This window comes from Panulirus ornatus, chromosome 19 (assembly GCF_036320965.1).
Source record: "Panulirus ornatus isolate Po-2019 chromosome 19, ASM3632096v1, whole genome shotgun sequence".
Taxonomy (NCBI): domain Eukaryota; kingdom Metazoa; phylum Arthropoda; class Malacostraca; order Decapoda; family Palinuridae; genus Panulirus; species Panulirus ornatus.
This window is the reverse complement of record NC_092242.1, coordinates 25,472,811-25,490,870: the sequence shown is the minus strand read 5'-3', so window position 1 is coordinate 25,490,870 and position 18,060 is coordinate 25,472,811. Positions and strand designations below refer to the sequence as shown.

The 18,060-nt window shown below is 41.4% G+C and overlaps 1 protein-coding gene across 10 annotated transcripts in view; it reads right to left on the bottom strand.

The window, feature by feature from the left end:
* The window catches only part of Galphaq (G protein alpha q subunit), a 404,729-nt gene that overhangs the window by 355,691 nt on the left and 30,978 nt on the right, over nt 1-18,060 (bottom strand). For all 10 annotated transcript variants that reach the window (XM_071673780.1, XM_071673782.1, XM_071673783.1 and 7 more), the window contains exon 2: nt 3,514-3,698. In XM_071673780.1, coding sequence (XP_071529881.1) covers nt 3,514-3,698 — 185 coding nt within the window. The remainder of the gene's footprint in view (nt 1-3,513; nt 3,699-18,060) is intronic.

The window sequence follows — 18,060 nt, the reverse complement described above, 5'->3', positions numbered from 1 at the left end:
GACGTGCTGTCAGTGGATTAAATCAAGGCATGTGAAGCGTCCGGGGTAAACCATGGAAAGCTGTGTAGGTATGTATATTTTGCGTGTGTGGACGTGTGTATGTGCATGTGTATGGGGGGGGGTAGGGCCATTTCTTTCGTCTGTTTCCTTGCGCTACCTCGCAAACGCGGGAGACAGCGACAAAGTAAAAAAAAAAAAAAAAAAAAAAATATATATATATATCTGTGGAAGGTATTAAGAATATATGGTGTGGGAGGAAAGTTGTTAGAAGCAGTGAAAAGTTTTTATCGAGGATGTAAGGCATGTGTACGTGTAGGAAGAGAGGAAAGTGATTGGTTCTCAGTGAATGTAGGTTTGCGGCAGGGGTGTGTGATGTCTCCATGGTTGTTTAATTTGTTTATGGATGGGGTTGTTAGGGAGATAAATGCAAGAGTTTTGGAAAGAGGGGCAAGTATGAAGTCTGTTGGGGATGAGAGAGCTTGGGAAGTGAGTCAGTTGTTGTTCGCTGATGATACAGCGCTGGTGGCTGATTCATGTGAGAAACTGCAGAAGCTGGTGACTGAGTTTGGAAAAGTGTGTGGAAGAAGAAAGTTAAGAGTAAATGTGAATAAGAGCAAGGTTATTAGGTACAGTAGGGTTGAGGGTCAAGTCAATTGGGAGGTGAGTTTGAATGGAGAAAAACTGGAGGAAGTGAAGTGTTTTAGATATCTGGGAGTGGATCTGGCAGCGGATGGAACCATGGAAGCGGAAGTGGATCATAGGGTGGGGGAGGGGGCGAAAATTCTGGGGGCCTTGAAGAATGTGTGGAAGTCGAGAACATTATCTCGGAAAGCAAAAATGGGTATGTTTGAAGGAATAGTGGTTCCAACAATGTTGTATGGTTGCGAGACGTGGGCTATGGATAGAGTTGTGCGCAGGAGGATGGATGTGCTGGAAATGAGATGTTTGAGGACAATGTGTGGTGTGAGGTGGTTTGATCGAGTGAGTAACGTAAGGGTAAGAGAGATGTGTGGAAATAAAAAGAGCGTGGTTGAGAGAGCAGAAGAGGGTGTTTTGAAGTGGTTTGGGCACATGGAGAGGATGAGTGAGGAAAGATTGACCAAGAGGATATATGTGTCGGAGGTGGAGGGAACAAGGAGAAGAGGGAGACCAAATTGGAGGTGGAAAGATGGAGTGAAAAAGATTTTGTGTGATCGGGGCCTGAGCATGCAGGAGGGTGAAAGGAGGGCAAGGAATAGAGTGAATTGGAGCGATGTGGTATACCGGGGTTGACGTGCTGTCAGTGGATTGAAGCAGGGCATGTGAAGCGTCTGGGGTAAACCATGGAAAGCTGTATAGGTATGTATATTTGCGTGTGTGGACGTATGTATATACATGTGTATGGGGGGGGGGGTTGGGCCATTTCTTTCGTCTGTTTCCTTGCGCTACCTCGCAAACGCGGGAGACAGCGACAAAGTATAATAATAAAAAAAATAATATATATATATATATATATATATATATGTTGAGATGTATAGGTATGTATATGTGCTTGTGTGGATGTATATACATGTGTATGTGGGTGGGTTGGGCCATTCTTTCGTCTGTTTCCTTGCGCTACCTCACTGACACAGGAGACAGCGACAAAGTATAATAAATAAATAACTCACTAACGCAGGAGACAGCGACAAAGTATAATAAATATATAAAGTAAAATATATTCTTACACTTGATCACTGTTTCCTACATTAGAGCGGAAGAGCTAGGAACAGAGGAAGAAAGGCCACATTCCCCTGCCTTCATTCTCTATCTGTCATGTGTAATGCAATGAAACCACAGTTCCCTATCCACAAACAAGCACCGCAGACTTTTCCATTGTTACCCCAGACACTTTACATACCCTGGTTCAGTCCACTGAAAGCAAGCTGACCTGTATACCACATTGCTCTGATTCAATCTATCCCATGCACGCCTTTCACCCTCCTACATGTTCAGGCATCACTCACTCAAAATCGTTTTCACTCCATCCTTCATCTCTCTGTTCTCCTTGTTCCCTCCACTTCTGATACCTATATCCTCTTTGTTAACCTTTCCTCACTCATTCTCTCCATATGTAGAGACCGTTTCAGTATACCCTCTTCACTGGAGCTCTCTTAACCACACTATTCTTTTATTACCACATTTCTCTCTTACCCTTTCATTACTTGATAACCACCTCACACCACATATTGTCCTTAAAACATTTCATTTCCAACACACAGAAAGAGCACAAAGAAGGACTGTTTAAGTATAAGATTACGGCATGGTTGGATTAAACCAAGTGATAAAACTGTAAATGCTGGCAGCATATGAATGTCTAAAACGCTACCTAGTGGTAATGAAAGTTTGACACATCACAATAGTTGAATTCTCTCTACTGGATTCCTGCAGCTTCCACGTTGCACCACAATTAGTAAAATATGATTCTTCACACACAATATTACCACAAGCATGAGGTCCAGTTATACCCCATAATGTACAAACAGGTAATTTCTGATCATATGAGAAGTATATAAATACAGCATTAGATATAAAATGTTTTGGGACTACACACAATTGGACTACTCACAATTATCACAGTTTTCACAAGCATACAAAATGTCCACTGGGCGAGAAAGAGTCAAGTACCACTGTACACTTTTAGAATAACCAATAAAAGACTGGGCGAGAAAGAGTCAAGCACCACTGTACACTTTTAGAATAACCAATAAAAGAAGATTCAAACCCTCATCAAACAACACTGTACACTTGTAGAATAACCAATAAAAGAAGATTCAAACCTTAATCAAACACCACTGTACACTTTTAGAATAACCAATAAAAGAAGATTCAAACCTTCATCATACACCAATGTACACTTTTAGAATAACCAATAAAAGATGATTCATACTGACATCAAACATGTTAATCAACATATTCTTTGCATCTTTTTTCTGGGTGGAAGGGGGTTATTAAAAATGTACTCTCTGTCTGCTTATGAAAATTATGATGATGGTAGTTAACTGTAAACGACCCTAATATATAATGTGATTTATACAGACAAATTTGCTTATGATCTCTAAATAAAAAAAAAAATCTTATTCATCATTCACAAACTAAGCACCTAATGGATATATCACTCCAAATCCCAAACTCAATCATATATATTCATATAACACACTATCAATACTTTAATCTTTCTTTAATTTTTCTCATTCATTTCCCTTATAAAAATCATTATTCCAAACCTAATGGCCATATATAATTTCCTTCCTGTGATTGACAACAAGGTGTTCATTGATGATATGTCCACAGAAGAAAATTATCTGTAAGTGAGTTCAGTAACACACTTCTATGTAAAATATACAGAAATATAGAATATTATCAGATCATCCAGAGACATAAAATACTTTGCATTACATAAATACACTCAAGCAACAGCTTTCCAACAAATAACACTGTACTAAGTTGTGAAACACGATCTAAAGTCAATTTCAAACTGGGAGACAAACTTACAATATTAGCTGAATCTCCATATGATATCTGGAGAAGATCCATGGCTCTTATCATAGACTGCATAGCCATGAAAATATTCTGGAAGACCAGCTTGATAAACCCTCGCTTGTCTTCGTCACTGTAACCAGCACCATGGATAATACGCATCTGTTTAATGAATGTAGACTTTCCTGATTCTCCAGTGCCTGCAGAGGGAAAAATTTAAGTTTAGATTTTTACTGGCTCTACCAGCACTTACCTCATAAAACTCAATGTTTTTTCAAAAACAAGAACACAAAAAATATCAATGTGCATCAGTTTTCTTTTACATCAACAAAATCTAAAGGATATGGCTATAATCTTTCCAGAATTTCGTCACAGGGTTGTGATGGTCAAAAAGTTTACCAAACACAACAAACATTCTAAAAATATTCACTGCCAAACATTTCCAAGCATCAGTTTCATTTATGAAGAATAAATGGAGTTTTCAAAATTTGAATTCCTATTTATCTATCTTCTTTTCTACTTCTCTGACATTTCTGACATCAGTGAAGAAGCACCAAAAACAGAAAAAAAGAAAAGGTCTCATTTGTTCACATCTATTCTTTGGCTGTCATGTGCACTGCATTAAAAACAAAGCCACATATCCAAAACCAGGCCCCACAGACCTTTCTGTGGTTTCCCCTGGCAGCTTTATATGTCCTGGTTCAGTCCACAAGCAGCTGTTCATACCCTATATACAACCTCACTCCAATTCACTATATACTGTTTATGCCTTTCACCCTCCTCTATGTTCAGGCCCAAGGCACTCATAATTTAATTCACTCTATCCATCCATCTCAATCTCCCCCTTCTCTTTGTCCCCTCCATTTCTGACACATATACCCTCTCTGTCAACCCTTCCTCACTCATTCTCTTTATGTCCAACCCATTTCAGCATAGTCTCTTCAAGCTCTAAAAACCATACTCTTCTTATTACCACACTTCCCTCTTACCCTCTCCTTACTTACTCACATCATCCCTCCTTTTTCACAAACTGTCCTCAGCATTTTGTTTCCAACACATTCACCTCTTCCATACATTCTAATCTATAGCCCATGTCTTGCATCGATACAACAATGTTGCAACTACTATAAATTCAAACACACCCATTTTTGACCTTGCATTTAGTGACCTCTCTTTTCACACATTCCTAAATGTTCCAAGAACATTTCCCCCCCCTCAGTGACCTCTCTTTCCACACATTCCTAAATGTTCCAAGAACATTCCCCTCCCCCTCACCTCCCAAAGGACCCCCCTTAACTTCTATGGTTCATTTGCTGCCATGCCCACTCCCAGGTATCTAAAACACTTAACTTCCTCCAAGTTTTCTCACACCCCAACTAACCCCCATTTTTGCTCCGCTAAACCTAATAACCTTGCCTCTATGGGTGACTTTTGTTAATCTGGATAATACATTTTTCCATTATACCAATGTTTTTATAATCATTAAAATATATACAATAATGAAAACCAGAAATATTCACTAAAGAAGGTAAAAATGGAAATAAGCATTAAACAAACCAGGATACTTTGGGGGAATGAGTTTCTTCTAGACAATGATGTGCAAATCACTGTGTATATCAAACCTTTTATTACAGAGTAAATCAAGTTATTTTCCAAACTGCTGCAAATGTGAGGATTTTCAAGTCCTCAATGGAAGTAAACCATGATCATGCTATCATAGGGCTGTGTTGGTTGAGCAGACACTCAAATCACATTCATGTCAGCCTGCTTGCTGTGCTGCTACTGAGTTACAACACACAATAATTTCCTTTTCTTTCTCAAGCTCATCCAGTTCAATAACTAGGCGACTAAAACAGCTAGTCAGCAAGCTTTAACATGTAAGTGGTATAGAAATACAGCAAAAAGGAGTGACTCAGTAACTAACAGTCATACGATCAGCATCGTGCCCTCTATTGGCAAACAACGGTCCGAGGATCAAATGCTATGACAACCTACAGTCTCTCTACTCAAACAACTCATTCTTTTCTTCATTAATTCAACACTAAAATGTAAATTCAGTTAATTGAAACATACATTCATGAGCACTTATTTATCCAAATAAGTATTCATTCACTCGTTAAAAAACCTTATGTACAATAAGAGTCAAGCGGGGAGTGCTCATCCTTCTTGAAGACTCAGATTGGGTAGTCTGAATGTGTGTGGATGTAACCAAGATGAGAAAAAACGAGAGATAGGTAGTATGTTTGAGGAAAGAAACCTGGATGTTCTGGATCTGAGTGAAACAGAGCTCAAGGGTAAAGGGGAAGAGTGGTTTGGGAAAGTCTTGGGAGCAAAGTCAAGAGTTGGTGAGAGGACAAGAGCTAAGGAAGGAGTAGCACTACTGAAGCAAGAGTTGTGGGAGTGTGATTGAGTGTAAGAAAGTAAATTCTAGATTGATGTGGGTAAAACTGGAAGTGGATGAAGAGAGAGGGTGATTAGTGGTGCCTATGCACCTGGTCATGAGAAGAAAGATCATGAGAGGCAAGTGTTTTGGGAGCAGCTGAGTGAGTTTGTCAGCAGCTTTAATGCTCGAGACTGGGTGATAGTGATGGGTGATTTAAATGCAAAGGTAAATAATGTGGCAGTTGAGGGTATAATTGGTGTACATGGGGGAGTTCAATGTTGTAAATAGAAATGATGAAGAGGATGTGGATTTGTGTGCTGAAAAAAGACTGGTGATTGGGAATACCTGGTTTAAAACAAGAGACATATATAAATGTATGTATGTGAGTAGGAAAGATGGTCAAAGAGCATTATTGAATTACATGTAAATTGACAGGCAGGTAAAAGAGACTTTTGGATGTAAACGTGCTGAGATGGGCAGCTGGAGGGATGTCTGATTACTATCTTGTGGAGGAAAAGTCGAAGATTTGTGGAGGTTTTCAAAAAAGAAAGAGAATGTTAGGGAGAAGAGAGTGGTGAGAGTGAGTGAGTTTGGAAAGGACACGTGTGAGGAAGTACCAAGAGAGATTGAGTGCAGAATGGCAAAAAGTGAGAGGAAATGCCAAAAGGGGAGTAGGTGAGGAATGGGATGCACTTATGGAAGCAGTGATGGCTTGTGCAAAAGATGCATTTGGCATGAGAAAGGTGGGAGGTGGGCAGATTGGAAAGGGAATTGAGCAGTGGGAGGAAGAAGTAAAGTTGTTAGTGAATGAGAAAAAAGAGGTGTTTGGATAATACTTGCAGGGAGGTAGTGCAAATGACTGGGAGATGTATAAAAGAAAGTGGCAGAGGTCAAGAGAAAGGTGCAAAGGTTGAAAAAGAGGGCAATGAGAGTTGGGGGTGAGATAGTATCATCAAATTCTAAGAAGACTAAAAAGATGTTTTGGAAAGAGGTAAATAATGTCTGTAAGACAAGCAAACAAATGGGAACATCACTGAAAGGGGGCAAGTAATAACAGATAGTGATGAAGTGAGAAGGAGATGGAGTGTATTTTGAAGGTTTGTTGAATGTGTTTCATGATAGAGTGGCAGATACAAGATGTTTTGGTCAAGGTGGTGTGTGAAGTGAAAGTGTGAGGAAGAATGATTTGGTTAAGAGCAAAAATGTAGTGAAAGCTTTGCGCTAGATGAAACCTGGCAAGAAGGCAGTTTTGGATGGTATTTCAGAGGAATTTATTAGAAAAGGGGGTGACTGTCTTGTTGATTAATTGGTAAGGATATTCAGTGTATGTATAGACCACGGTTAAGTGCCTGAGGATTGTCGGAATGCATGCATAGTGCCACTGTACTAAGACAAAGGGGATAAAGGCGAGTGTTCAAACTAAAGAGGCATAAGTCTGTTGAGTATTCCTGGGAAATTATATGGGAGGGTACTGATTGAGAGGGTGAAGGCATGCACAGAGCATCAGTTGGGGAAGAGCAGTGTGGTTTCATTGGTGGTAGAGGATATGTGGATCTGGTGTTAGCATCTGAGAGGATGCACAAGGGAACAGAAATATGGCTCAACCACCCACATATGCATATATATATATTCTTTCTTTTAAACTATTCGCCATTTCCTGTGTTTGCGAGGTAGCGCAAGGAAACAGATGAAAGAAATGGCCCAATCCACCGCCATACACATGTATATTCATACACATCCACAAACGCAAATATACATACCTATACATCTCAATGTACACATATATATACACACACAGACACATACATATATACCCATGCACACAATTCACACTGTCTGCCTTTATTCATTCCCATCGCCACCTCGCCACACATGGATTACCATCCCCCTCCCCCCTCATGTGTGCGAGGTAGCGCTAGGAAAAGACAACAAAGGCCCCATTCGTTCACACTCAGTCTCTAGCTGTCATACAATAATGCCCGAAACCACAGCTCCCTTTCCACATCCAGGCCCCACATAACTTTCGGTGGTTTACCCCAGATGCTTCACATGCCCTGATTCAATCCACTGACAGCACGTCAACCCCGGTATACCGCATCGATCCAATTCACTCTATTCCTTGCCCACCTTTCACCCTCCTGAATGTACAAGCCCCGATCACTCAAAATCTTTTTCACTCCATCTTTCCACCTCCAATTTGGTCTCCCACTTCTCCTCGTTCCCTCCACCTCCGACACATATATCCTCTTGGTCAATCTTTCCTCACTCATTCTCTCCATGTGCCCAAACCATTTCAAAACACCCTCTTCTGCTCTCTCAACCAAGCTCTTTTTATTTCCACACATCTCTCTTACCCTTACATTAATTACTCGATCAAACCACCTCACACCACACATTGTCCTCAAACATCTTATTTCCAGCACATCCATCCTCCTGCGCACAACTCTATCCATAGCCCACGCCTCACAACCATACAACATTGTTGGAACCACTATTCCTTCAAACATACTCATTTTTGCTTTCCGAGATAATGTTCTCGACTTCCACACATTCTTCAAGGCTCCCAGGATTTTCGCCCCCTCCCCCACCCTATGATTCACTTCCGCTTCAATGGTTCCATCCGCTGCCAGATCCACTCGCAGCTATCTAAAACACTTTACTTCCTCCAGTTTTTCTCCATTCAAACTTACCTCCCAATTGACTTGACCCTTAACCCTACTGTACCTAATAACCATGCTCTTATTCACATTTACTCTTAACTTTCTTCTTTCACACGCTTTACCAAACTCAGTCACCAGCTTCTGCAGTTTCTCACATGAATCAGCCACCAGCGCTGTATCATCAGCGAACAACAACTGACTCACTTCCCAAGCTCTCTCATTCACAACAGACTTCATACTTGCCCCTCTTTCCAAAACTCTTGCATTCACCTACCTTACAACCCCATCCATAAACAAATTAAACAACCATGGAGACATCACACCAATCAAGTTCCTCTCTTCCTACACGTACACATGCCTTACATCCTCGATAAAAACTTTTCACGGCTTCTAACAACTTGCCTCCCACACCATATATTCTTAATACCTTCCACAGAGCATCTCTATCAACTCTATCATATGCCTTCTCCAGATCCATAAATGCTACATACAAATCCATTTGCTTTTCTAAGTATTTCTCACATACATTCTTCAAAGCAAACACCTGATCCACACATCCTCTACCACTTCTGAAACCACACTGCTCTTCCCCAATCTGATGCTCTGTACATGCCTTCACCCTCTCAATCAATATCCTCCCATATAATCTACCAGGAATACTCAACAAACTTATACCTCTGTAATTTGAGCACTCACTCTTATCCCCTTTGCCTTTGTACAATGGCACTATGCACGCATTCCGCCAATCCTCAGGCACCTCACCATGAGTCATACATACATTAAATAACCTTACCAACCAGTCAACAATACAGTCACCCCCTTTTTTTAATAAATTCCACTGCAATACCATCCAAACCTGCTGCCTTGCATATATATATATATATATATATATATATATATATATATATATATATATATATATATTTTTTTTTTTTATACTTGTCGCTGTCTCCCGCGTTTGCGAGGTAGCGCAAGGAAACACACGAAAGAAATGGCCCAACCCCCCCCCCCATACACATGTACATATACACGTCCACACACGCAAATATACATACCTACACAGCTTTCCATGGTTTACCCCAGACGCTTCACATGCCTTGCTTCAATCCACTGACAGCACGTCAACCCCTGTATACCACATGACTCCAATTCACTCTATTTCTTGCCCTCCTTTCACCCTCCTGCATGTTCAGGCCCCGATCACACAAAATCTTTTTCACTCCATCTTTCCACCTCCAATTTGGTCTCCCTCTTCTCCTCGTTCCCTCCACCTCCGACACATATATCCTCTTGGTCAATCTCTCCTCACTCATTCTCTCCATGTGCCCAAACCATTTCAAAACACCCTCTTCTGCTCTCTCAACCACGCTCTTTTTATTTCCACACATCTCTCTTACCCTTACGTTACTTACTCGATCAAACCACCTCACACCACACATTGTCCTCAAACATCTCATTTCCAGCACATCCATCCTCCTACGCACAAATCTATCCATAGCCCACGCCTCGCAACCATACAACATTGTTGGAACCACTATTCCCTCAAACATACCCATTTTTGCTTTCCGAGATAATGTTCTCGACTTCCACACATTTTTCAAGGCTCCCAAATTTTCGCCCCCTCCCCCACCCTATGATCCACTTCCGCTTCCATGGTTCCATCCGCTGACAGATCCACTCCCAGATATCTAAAACACTTCACTTCCTCCAGTTTTTCTCCATTCAAACTCACCTCCCAATTGACTTGACCCTCACCCCTACTGTACCTAATAACCTTGCTCTTATTCACATTTACTCTCAACTTTCTTCTTCCACACACTTTACCAAACTCAGTCACCAGCTTCTGCAGTTTCTCACATGAATCAGCCACCAGCGCTGTATCATCAGCGAACAACAACTGACTCACTTCCCAAGCTCTCTCATCCCCAACAGACTTCATACTTGCCCCTCTTTCCAGGACTCTTGCATTTACCTCCCTTACAACCCCATCCATAAACAAATTAAACAACCATGGAGACATCACACACCCCTGCCGCAAACCTACATTCACTGAGAACCAATCACTTTCCTCTCTTCCTACACGTACACATGCCTTACATCCTCGATAAAAACTTTTCACTGCTTCTAACAACTTGCCTCCCACACCATATATTCTTAATACCTTCCACAGAGCATCTCTATCAACTCTATCATATGCCTTCTCCAGATCCATAAATGCTACATACAAATCCATTTGCTTTTCTAAGTATTTCTCACATACATTCTTCAAAGCAAACACCTGATCCACACATCCTCTATATATATCCAGATCCATAAATGCTACATACAAATCCATTTGCTTTTCTAAATATTTCTCACATACATTCTTCAAAGCAAACACCTGATCCACACATCCTCTACCACTTCTGAAACCACACTGTTCTACCCCAATCTGAAGCTCTGTACATGCCTTCACCCTCTCAATCAATACCCTCCCATATAATTTACCAGGAATACTCAACAAACTTATACCTCTGTAATTTGAGCACTCACTCTTATCCCCTTTGCCTTTGTACAATGGCACTATGCACGCATTCCGCCAATCCACGGGCACCTCACCATGAGTCATACATACATTAAATAACCTTACCAACCAGTCAACAATACAGTCACCCCCTTTTTTAATAAATTCCACTGCAATACCACGGCTGCCTTGCCAGCTTTCATCTTCCGCAAAGCTTTTACTACCTCTTCTCTATTTACCAAATCATTTTCCCTAACCCTCTCACTTTGCACACCACCTCGACCAAAACACCCTATATCTGCCACTCTATCATCAAAACGTTCAAAAACCTTCAAAATACTCACTCCATCTCCTTCTCACATCACCACTACTTGTTATCACCTCCCTATTAGCCCCCTTCACTGAAGTTCCCATTTGCTCCCTTGTCTTACGCACTTTATTTACCTCCTTCCAAAACATCTTTTTATTCTCCCTAAAATTTAATGATACTCTCTCACCCCAACTCTCATTTGCCCTCTTTTTCACCTCTTGCACCATTCTCTTGACCTCCTGTCTCTTTCTTTTATACATCTCCCACTCATTTGCATTTTTTCGCTGCAAAAATCGTCCAAATGCCTCTCTCTTCTCTTTCACTAATAATCTTACTTCTTCATCCCACCACTCACTACCCTTTCTAATCAACCCAACTCTCATGCTTCTCATGCCACAAGCATGTTTTGCGCAAGCCATCACTGCTTCCCTAAATACATCCCATTCCTCCCCCACACCCTTTACCTCCTTTGTTCTCACCTTTTTCCATTCTGTACTCATTCTCTCCTGGTACTTCCTCACACAAGACTCCTTCCCATGCTCACTTACTCTCACCACCCTCTTCACCCCAACATTCTCTCTTCTTTTCTGAAAACCCGTACAAATCTTCACCCTCGCCTCCACAAGATAATGATCAGACATCCCTCCAGTTGCACCTCTCAGCACATTAACATCCAAAAGTCTCTCTATCACGCACCTATCAATTAACACGTAATCCAATAATGCTCTCAGGCAATCTCTCCTACTTACATATGTATACTTATGTATTTCTCGCTTTTTAAACCATGTATTCATTTTTCATTTCATTTTCCAGCTAGAAGTTTCAGTTTTCTAAATTATTTCTTACATTTTTCATATATATATATATATATATATATATATATATATATATATATATATATATATATATATATATATATATATATTTTTTTTTTTATACTTTGTCGCTGTCTCCCGCGTTTGCGAGGTAGCGCAAGGAAACAGACGAAAGAAATGGCCCAACCCCCCCCATACACATGTATATACATACGTCCACACACGCAAATATACATACCTACACAGCTTTCCATGGTTTACCCCAGACGCTTCACATGCCTTGATTCAATCCACTGACAGCACGTCAACCCCGGTATACCACATCGCTCCAATTCACTCTATTCCTTGCCCTCCTTTCACCCTCCTGCATGTTCAGGCCCCGATCACACAAAATCTTTTTCACTCCATCTTTCCACCTCCAATTTGGTCTCCCTCTTCTCCTCGTTCCCTCCACCTCCGACACATATATCCTCTTGGTCAATCTTTCCTCACTCATTCTCTCCATGTGCCCAAACCACTTCAAAACACCCTCTTCTGCTCTCTCAACCACGCTCTTTTTATTTCCACACATCTCTCTTACCCTTACGTTACTTACTCGATCAAACCACCTCACACCACACATTGTCCTCAAACATCTCATTTCCAGCACATCCATCCTCCTGCGCACAACTCTATCCATAGTCCACGCCTCGCAACCATACAACATTGTTGGAACCACTATTCCTTCAAACATACCCATTTTTGCTTTCCGAGATAATGTTCTCGACTTCCACACATTCTTCAAGGCTCCCAGAATTTTCACCCCCTCCCCCACCCTATGATCCACTTCCGCTTCCATGGTTCCATCCGCTGCCAGATCCACTCCCAGATATCTAAAACACTTCACTTCCTCCAGTTTTTCTCCATTCAAACTCACCTCCCAATTGACTTGACCCTCAACCCTACTGTACCTAATAACCTTGCTCTTATTCACATTTACTCTTAACTTTCTTCTTTCACACACTTTACCAAACTCAGTCACCAGCTTCTGCAGTTTCTCACATGAATCAGCCACCAGCGCTGTATCATCAGCGAACAACAACTGACTCACTTACCAAGCTCTCTCATCCACAACAGACTTCATACTTGCCCCTCTTTCCAAAACTCTTGCATTCACCTCCCTAACAACCCCATCCATAAACAAATTAAACAACCATGGAGACATCACACACCCCTGCCGCAAACCTACATGCAATGAGAACCAATCACTTTCCTCTCTTCCTACACGTACACATGCCTTACATCCTCGATAAAAACTTTTCACTGCTTCTAACAACTTGCCTCCCACACCATATATTCTTAATACCTTCCACAGAGCATCTCTATCAACTCTATCATATGCCTTCTCCAGATCCATAAATGCTACATACAAATCCATTTGCTTTTCTAAGTATTTCTCACATACATTCTTCAAAGCAAACACCTGATCCACACATCCTCTATATATATCCAGATCCATAAATGCTACATACAAATCCATTTGCTTTTCTAAATATTTCTCACATACATTCTTCAAAGCAAACACCTGATCCACACATCCTCTACCACTTCTGAAACCACACTGTTCTACCCCAATCTGAAGCTCTGTACATGCCTTCACCCTCTCAATCAATACCCTCCCATATAATTTACCAGGAATACTCAACAAACTTATACCTCTGTAATTTGAGCACTCACTCTTATCCCCTTTGCCTTTATACAGTGGCACTATGCACACATTCCGCCAATCCTCAGGCACCTCACCATGAATCATACATAAATTAAACAACCTTACCAACCAGTCAACAATAGTCACCCCCTTTCTTAATAAATTCCACTGCAATACCACGGCTGCCTTGCCAGCTTTCATCTTCCGCAAAGCTTTTACTACCTCTTCTCTGTTTACCAAATCATTTTCCCTAACCCTCTCACTTTGCACACCACCTCGACCAAAACACCCTATATCTGCCACTCTATCATCAAAACGTTCAAAAACCTTCAAAATACTCACTCCATCTCCTTCTCACATCACCACTACTTGTTATCACCTCCCCATTAGCCCCCTTCACTGAAGTTCCCATTTGCTCCCTTGTCTTACGCACTTTATTTACCTCCTTCCAAAACATCTTTTTATTCTCCCTAAAATTTAATGATACTCTCTCACCCCAACTCTCATTTGCCCTCTTTTTCACCTCTTGCACCATTCTCTTGACCTCCTGTCTCTTTCTTTTATACATCTCCCACTCATTTGCATTTTTTCGCTGCAAAAATCGTCCAAATGCCTCTCTCTTCTCTTTCACTAATAATCTTACTTCTTCATCCCACCACTCACTACCCTTTCTAATCAACCCAACTCTCATGCTTCTCATGCCACAAGCATGTTTTGCGCAAGCCATCACTGCTTCCCTAAATACATCCCATTCCTCCCCCACACCCTTTACCTCCTTTGTTCTCACCTTTTTCCATTCTGTACTCATTCTCTCCTGGTACTTCCTCACACAAGACTCCTTCCCATGCTCACTTACTCTCACCACCCTCTTCACCCCAACATTCTCTCTTCTTTTCTGAAAACCCGTACAAATCTTCACCCTCGCCTCCACAAGATAATGATCAGACATCCCTCCAGTTGCACCTCTCAGCACATTAACATCCAAAAGTCTCTCTATCACGCACCTATCAATTAACACGTAATCCAATAATGCTCTCAGGCAATCTCTCCTACTTACATATGTATACTTATGTATTTCTCGCTTTTTAAACCATGTATTCATTTTTCATTTCATTTTCCAGCTAGAAGTTTCAGTTTTCTAAATTATTTCTTACATTTTTCATATATATATATATATATATATATATATATATATATATATATATATATATATATATATATATATATATATTTTTTTTTTATACTTTGTCGCTGTCTCCCGCGTTTGCGAGGTAGCGCAAGGAAACACACGAAAGAAATGGCCCAACCCCCCCCATACACATGTATATACATACGTCCACACACGCAAATATACATACCTACACAGCTTTCCATGGTTTACCCCAGACGCTTCACATGCCTTGATTCAATCCACTGACAGCACGTCAACCCCGGTATACCACATCGTTCCAATTCACTCTATTCCTTGCCCTCCTTTCACCCTCCTGCATGTTCAGGCCCCGATCACACAAAATCTTTTTCACTCCATCTTTCCACCTCCAATTTGGTCTCCCTCTTCTCCTCGTTCCCTCCACCTCCGACACATATATCCTCTTGGTCAATCTTTCCTCACTCATCCTCTCCATGTGCCCAAACCACTTCAAAACACCCTCTTCTGCTCTCTCAACCACGCTCTTTTTATTTCCACACATCTCTCTTACCCTTACGTTACTCACTCGATCAAACCACCCCACACCACACATTGTCCTCAAACATCTCATTTCCAGCACATCCATCCTCCTGCGCACAACTCTATCCATAGCCCACGCCTCGCAACCATACAACATTGTTGGAATGCGCTAAGAGGGGTATTTGAAGGGATGTCTGATCACTATCTTGTGGAGGCAAAGCTGAAGGTTTGTAGAGGTTTACCAGAAAAGAAGAGAGAATGTTAGAAGAGAGTGGTGAGAGTAAGTGAGCTTGAAAAGGAGACTTGTTCGAGGAAGTCCCAGGAGACATTGAGTGTAGAATGGTAGAAGGTGAGAGGAAATGACGTGAGGGGAGTTGGGGAGGAATGGGATGTATTACGGGAAGTATTGATGGCTTGCACAAAAGATGCATGTGGCATGAGAAAAGTGGGAGGTGGGCAGATTAGAAAGGAAGTGAGTGGTGGGATGAAAAAGTAAGATTATTTGTGAAAGAGAAGAGAGAGGCATTTGGACGATTGTTGCAGGGAAGTAGTGGAAATGATTGGGAGATGTATAAAAGAATGCATCAGGAGGTCAAGAGAAAGGTGCCAGAAGTGAAAAAGAGGGCAAATGAGAGTTGGGGTGAGAGAGGATCATTAAATTTTAGGGAGAGTAAAAAGATGTTTTGGAAGGAGGTAAATAAAGTGGTAAATAAAGTGCGTAAGACAAGAGAACAGATAAGAACATTAGTGAAGGGGGGAAATGGGGAGGTAATAACAAGTAGTGATGAAGTGAGAAGGAGATAGAGTGAGTATTTTGAAAGTTTGATGATAGAGTGGCAGATATAGGTTGTTTTGGTCTGGGTGGTGTGCGAAGTGAAAGGGTTAGGGAGAATGATTTGGTAAACAGAGAAGAGATAGTGAAAGCTTTGCGGAATATGAAAGCCAGCAAGGCGGTGGGTTTGGATGGCATTACAGTGGATTTTATTAAAAAAGGTGGTGACTGTGTTAGTGATTGGTTGGTAAGGGTATTCATTGTATGTATATATCATGGTAAAGTGCCTGAGGATTGGTGGAATGGATGCATAGTGCCATCGGACAAAGGCAAAGGGTTTACGGTAAAGGTTTGTGTTAAATTACAGTAGTCATAAGTTTGTTGAGTATTTTTGGGAATTATATGGAAGGGTATAGATTGAGAGGGTAAAGGCATGTACAGAGCACCAGATTGGGGAGGAGCAGTATGATTTCTGAAGTTGTAGAGGATCAGGTGTTTGCTTTGAAGAATGTATGTGAGAAATACTAATTAAAACAGATGGATTTGTTTGTAGCATTTATGGATCTGGAGAAGGCATATGATAGAGTTGATAGAGATGCTCTGTGGAAGGTATTAAGACTATATGGTGTGGGAGGAAAGTTGTTAGAAGCAGTGAAAAGTTTTTATCGAGGATGTAAGGCATGTGTACGTGTAGGAAGAGAGGAAAGTGATTGGTTCTCAGTGAATGTAGGTTTGCGGCAGGGGTGTGTGATGTCTCCATGGTTGTTTAATTTGTTTATGGATGGGGTTGTTAGGGAGGTAAATGCAAGAGTCCTGGAAAGAGGGGCAAGTATGAAGTCTGTTGGGGATGAGAGAGCTTGGGAAGTGAGTCAGTTGTTGTTCGCTGATGATACAGCGCTGGTGGCTGATTCTTGTGAGAAACTGCAGAACCTGGTGACTGAGTTTGGTAAAGTGTGTGGAAGAAGAAAGTTAAGAGTAAATGTGAATAAGAGCAAGGTTATTAGGTACAGTAGGGTTGAGGGTCAAGTCAATTGGGAGGTGAGTTTGAATGGAGAAAAACTGGAGGAAGTGAAGTGTTTTAGATATCTGGGAGTGGATCTGGCAGCAGATGGAACCATGGAAGCGGAAGTGGATCATAGGGTGGGGGAGGGGGCGAAAATTCTGGGGGCCTTGAAGAATGTGTGGAAGTCGAGAACATTATCTCGGAAAGCAAAAATGGGTATGTTTGAAGGAATAGTGGTTCCAACAATGTTGTATGGTTGCGAGGCGTGGGCTATGGATAGAGTTGTGCGCAGGAGGATGGATGTGCTGGAAATGAGATGTTTGAGGACAATGTGTGGTGTGAGGTGGTTTGATCGAGTAAGTAACGTAAGGGTAAGAGAGATGTGTGGAAATAAAAAGAGCGTGGTTGAGAGAGCAGAAGAGGGTGTTTTGAAGTGGTTTGGGCACATGGAGAGGATGAGTGAGGAAAGATTGACCATGAGGATATATGTGTCGGAGGTGGAGGGAACGAGGAGAAGTGGGAGACCAAATTGGAGGTGGAAAGATGGAGTGAAAAAGATATTGTGTGATCTGGGCCTGAACATGCAGGAGGGTGAAAGGAGGGCAAGGAATAGAGTGAATTGGATCGATGTGGTATACCGGGGTTGACGCGCTGTCAGTGGATTGAATCAGGGCATGTGAAGCGTCTGGGGTAAACCATGGAAAGCTGTGTCGGTAAGTATATTTGTGTGTGTGGACGTATGTATATACATGTGTACGGG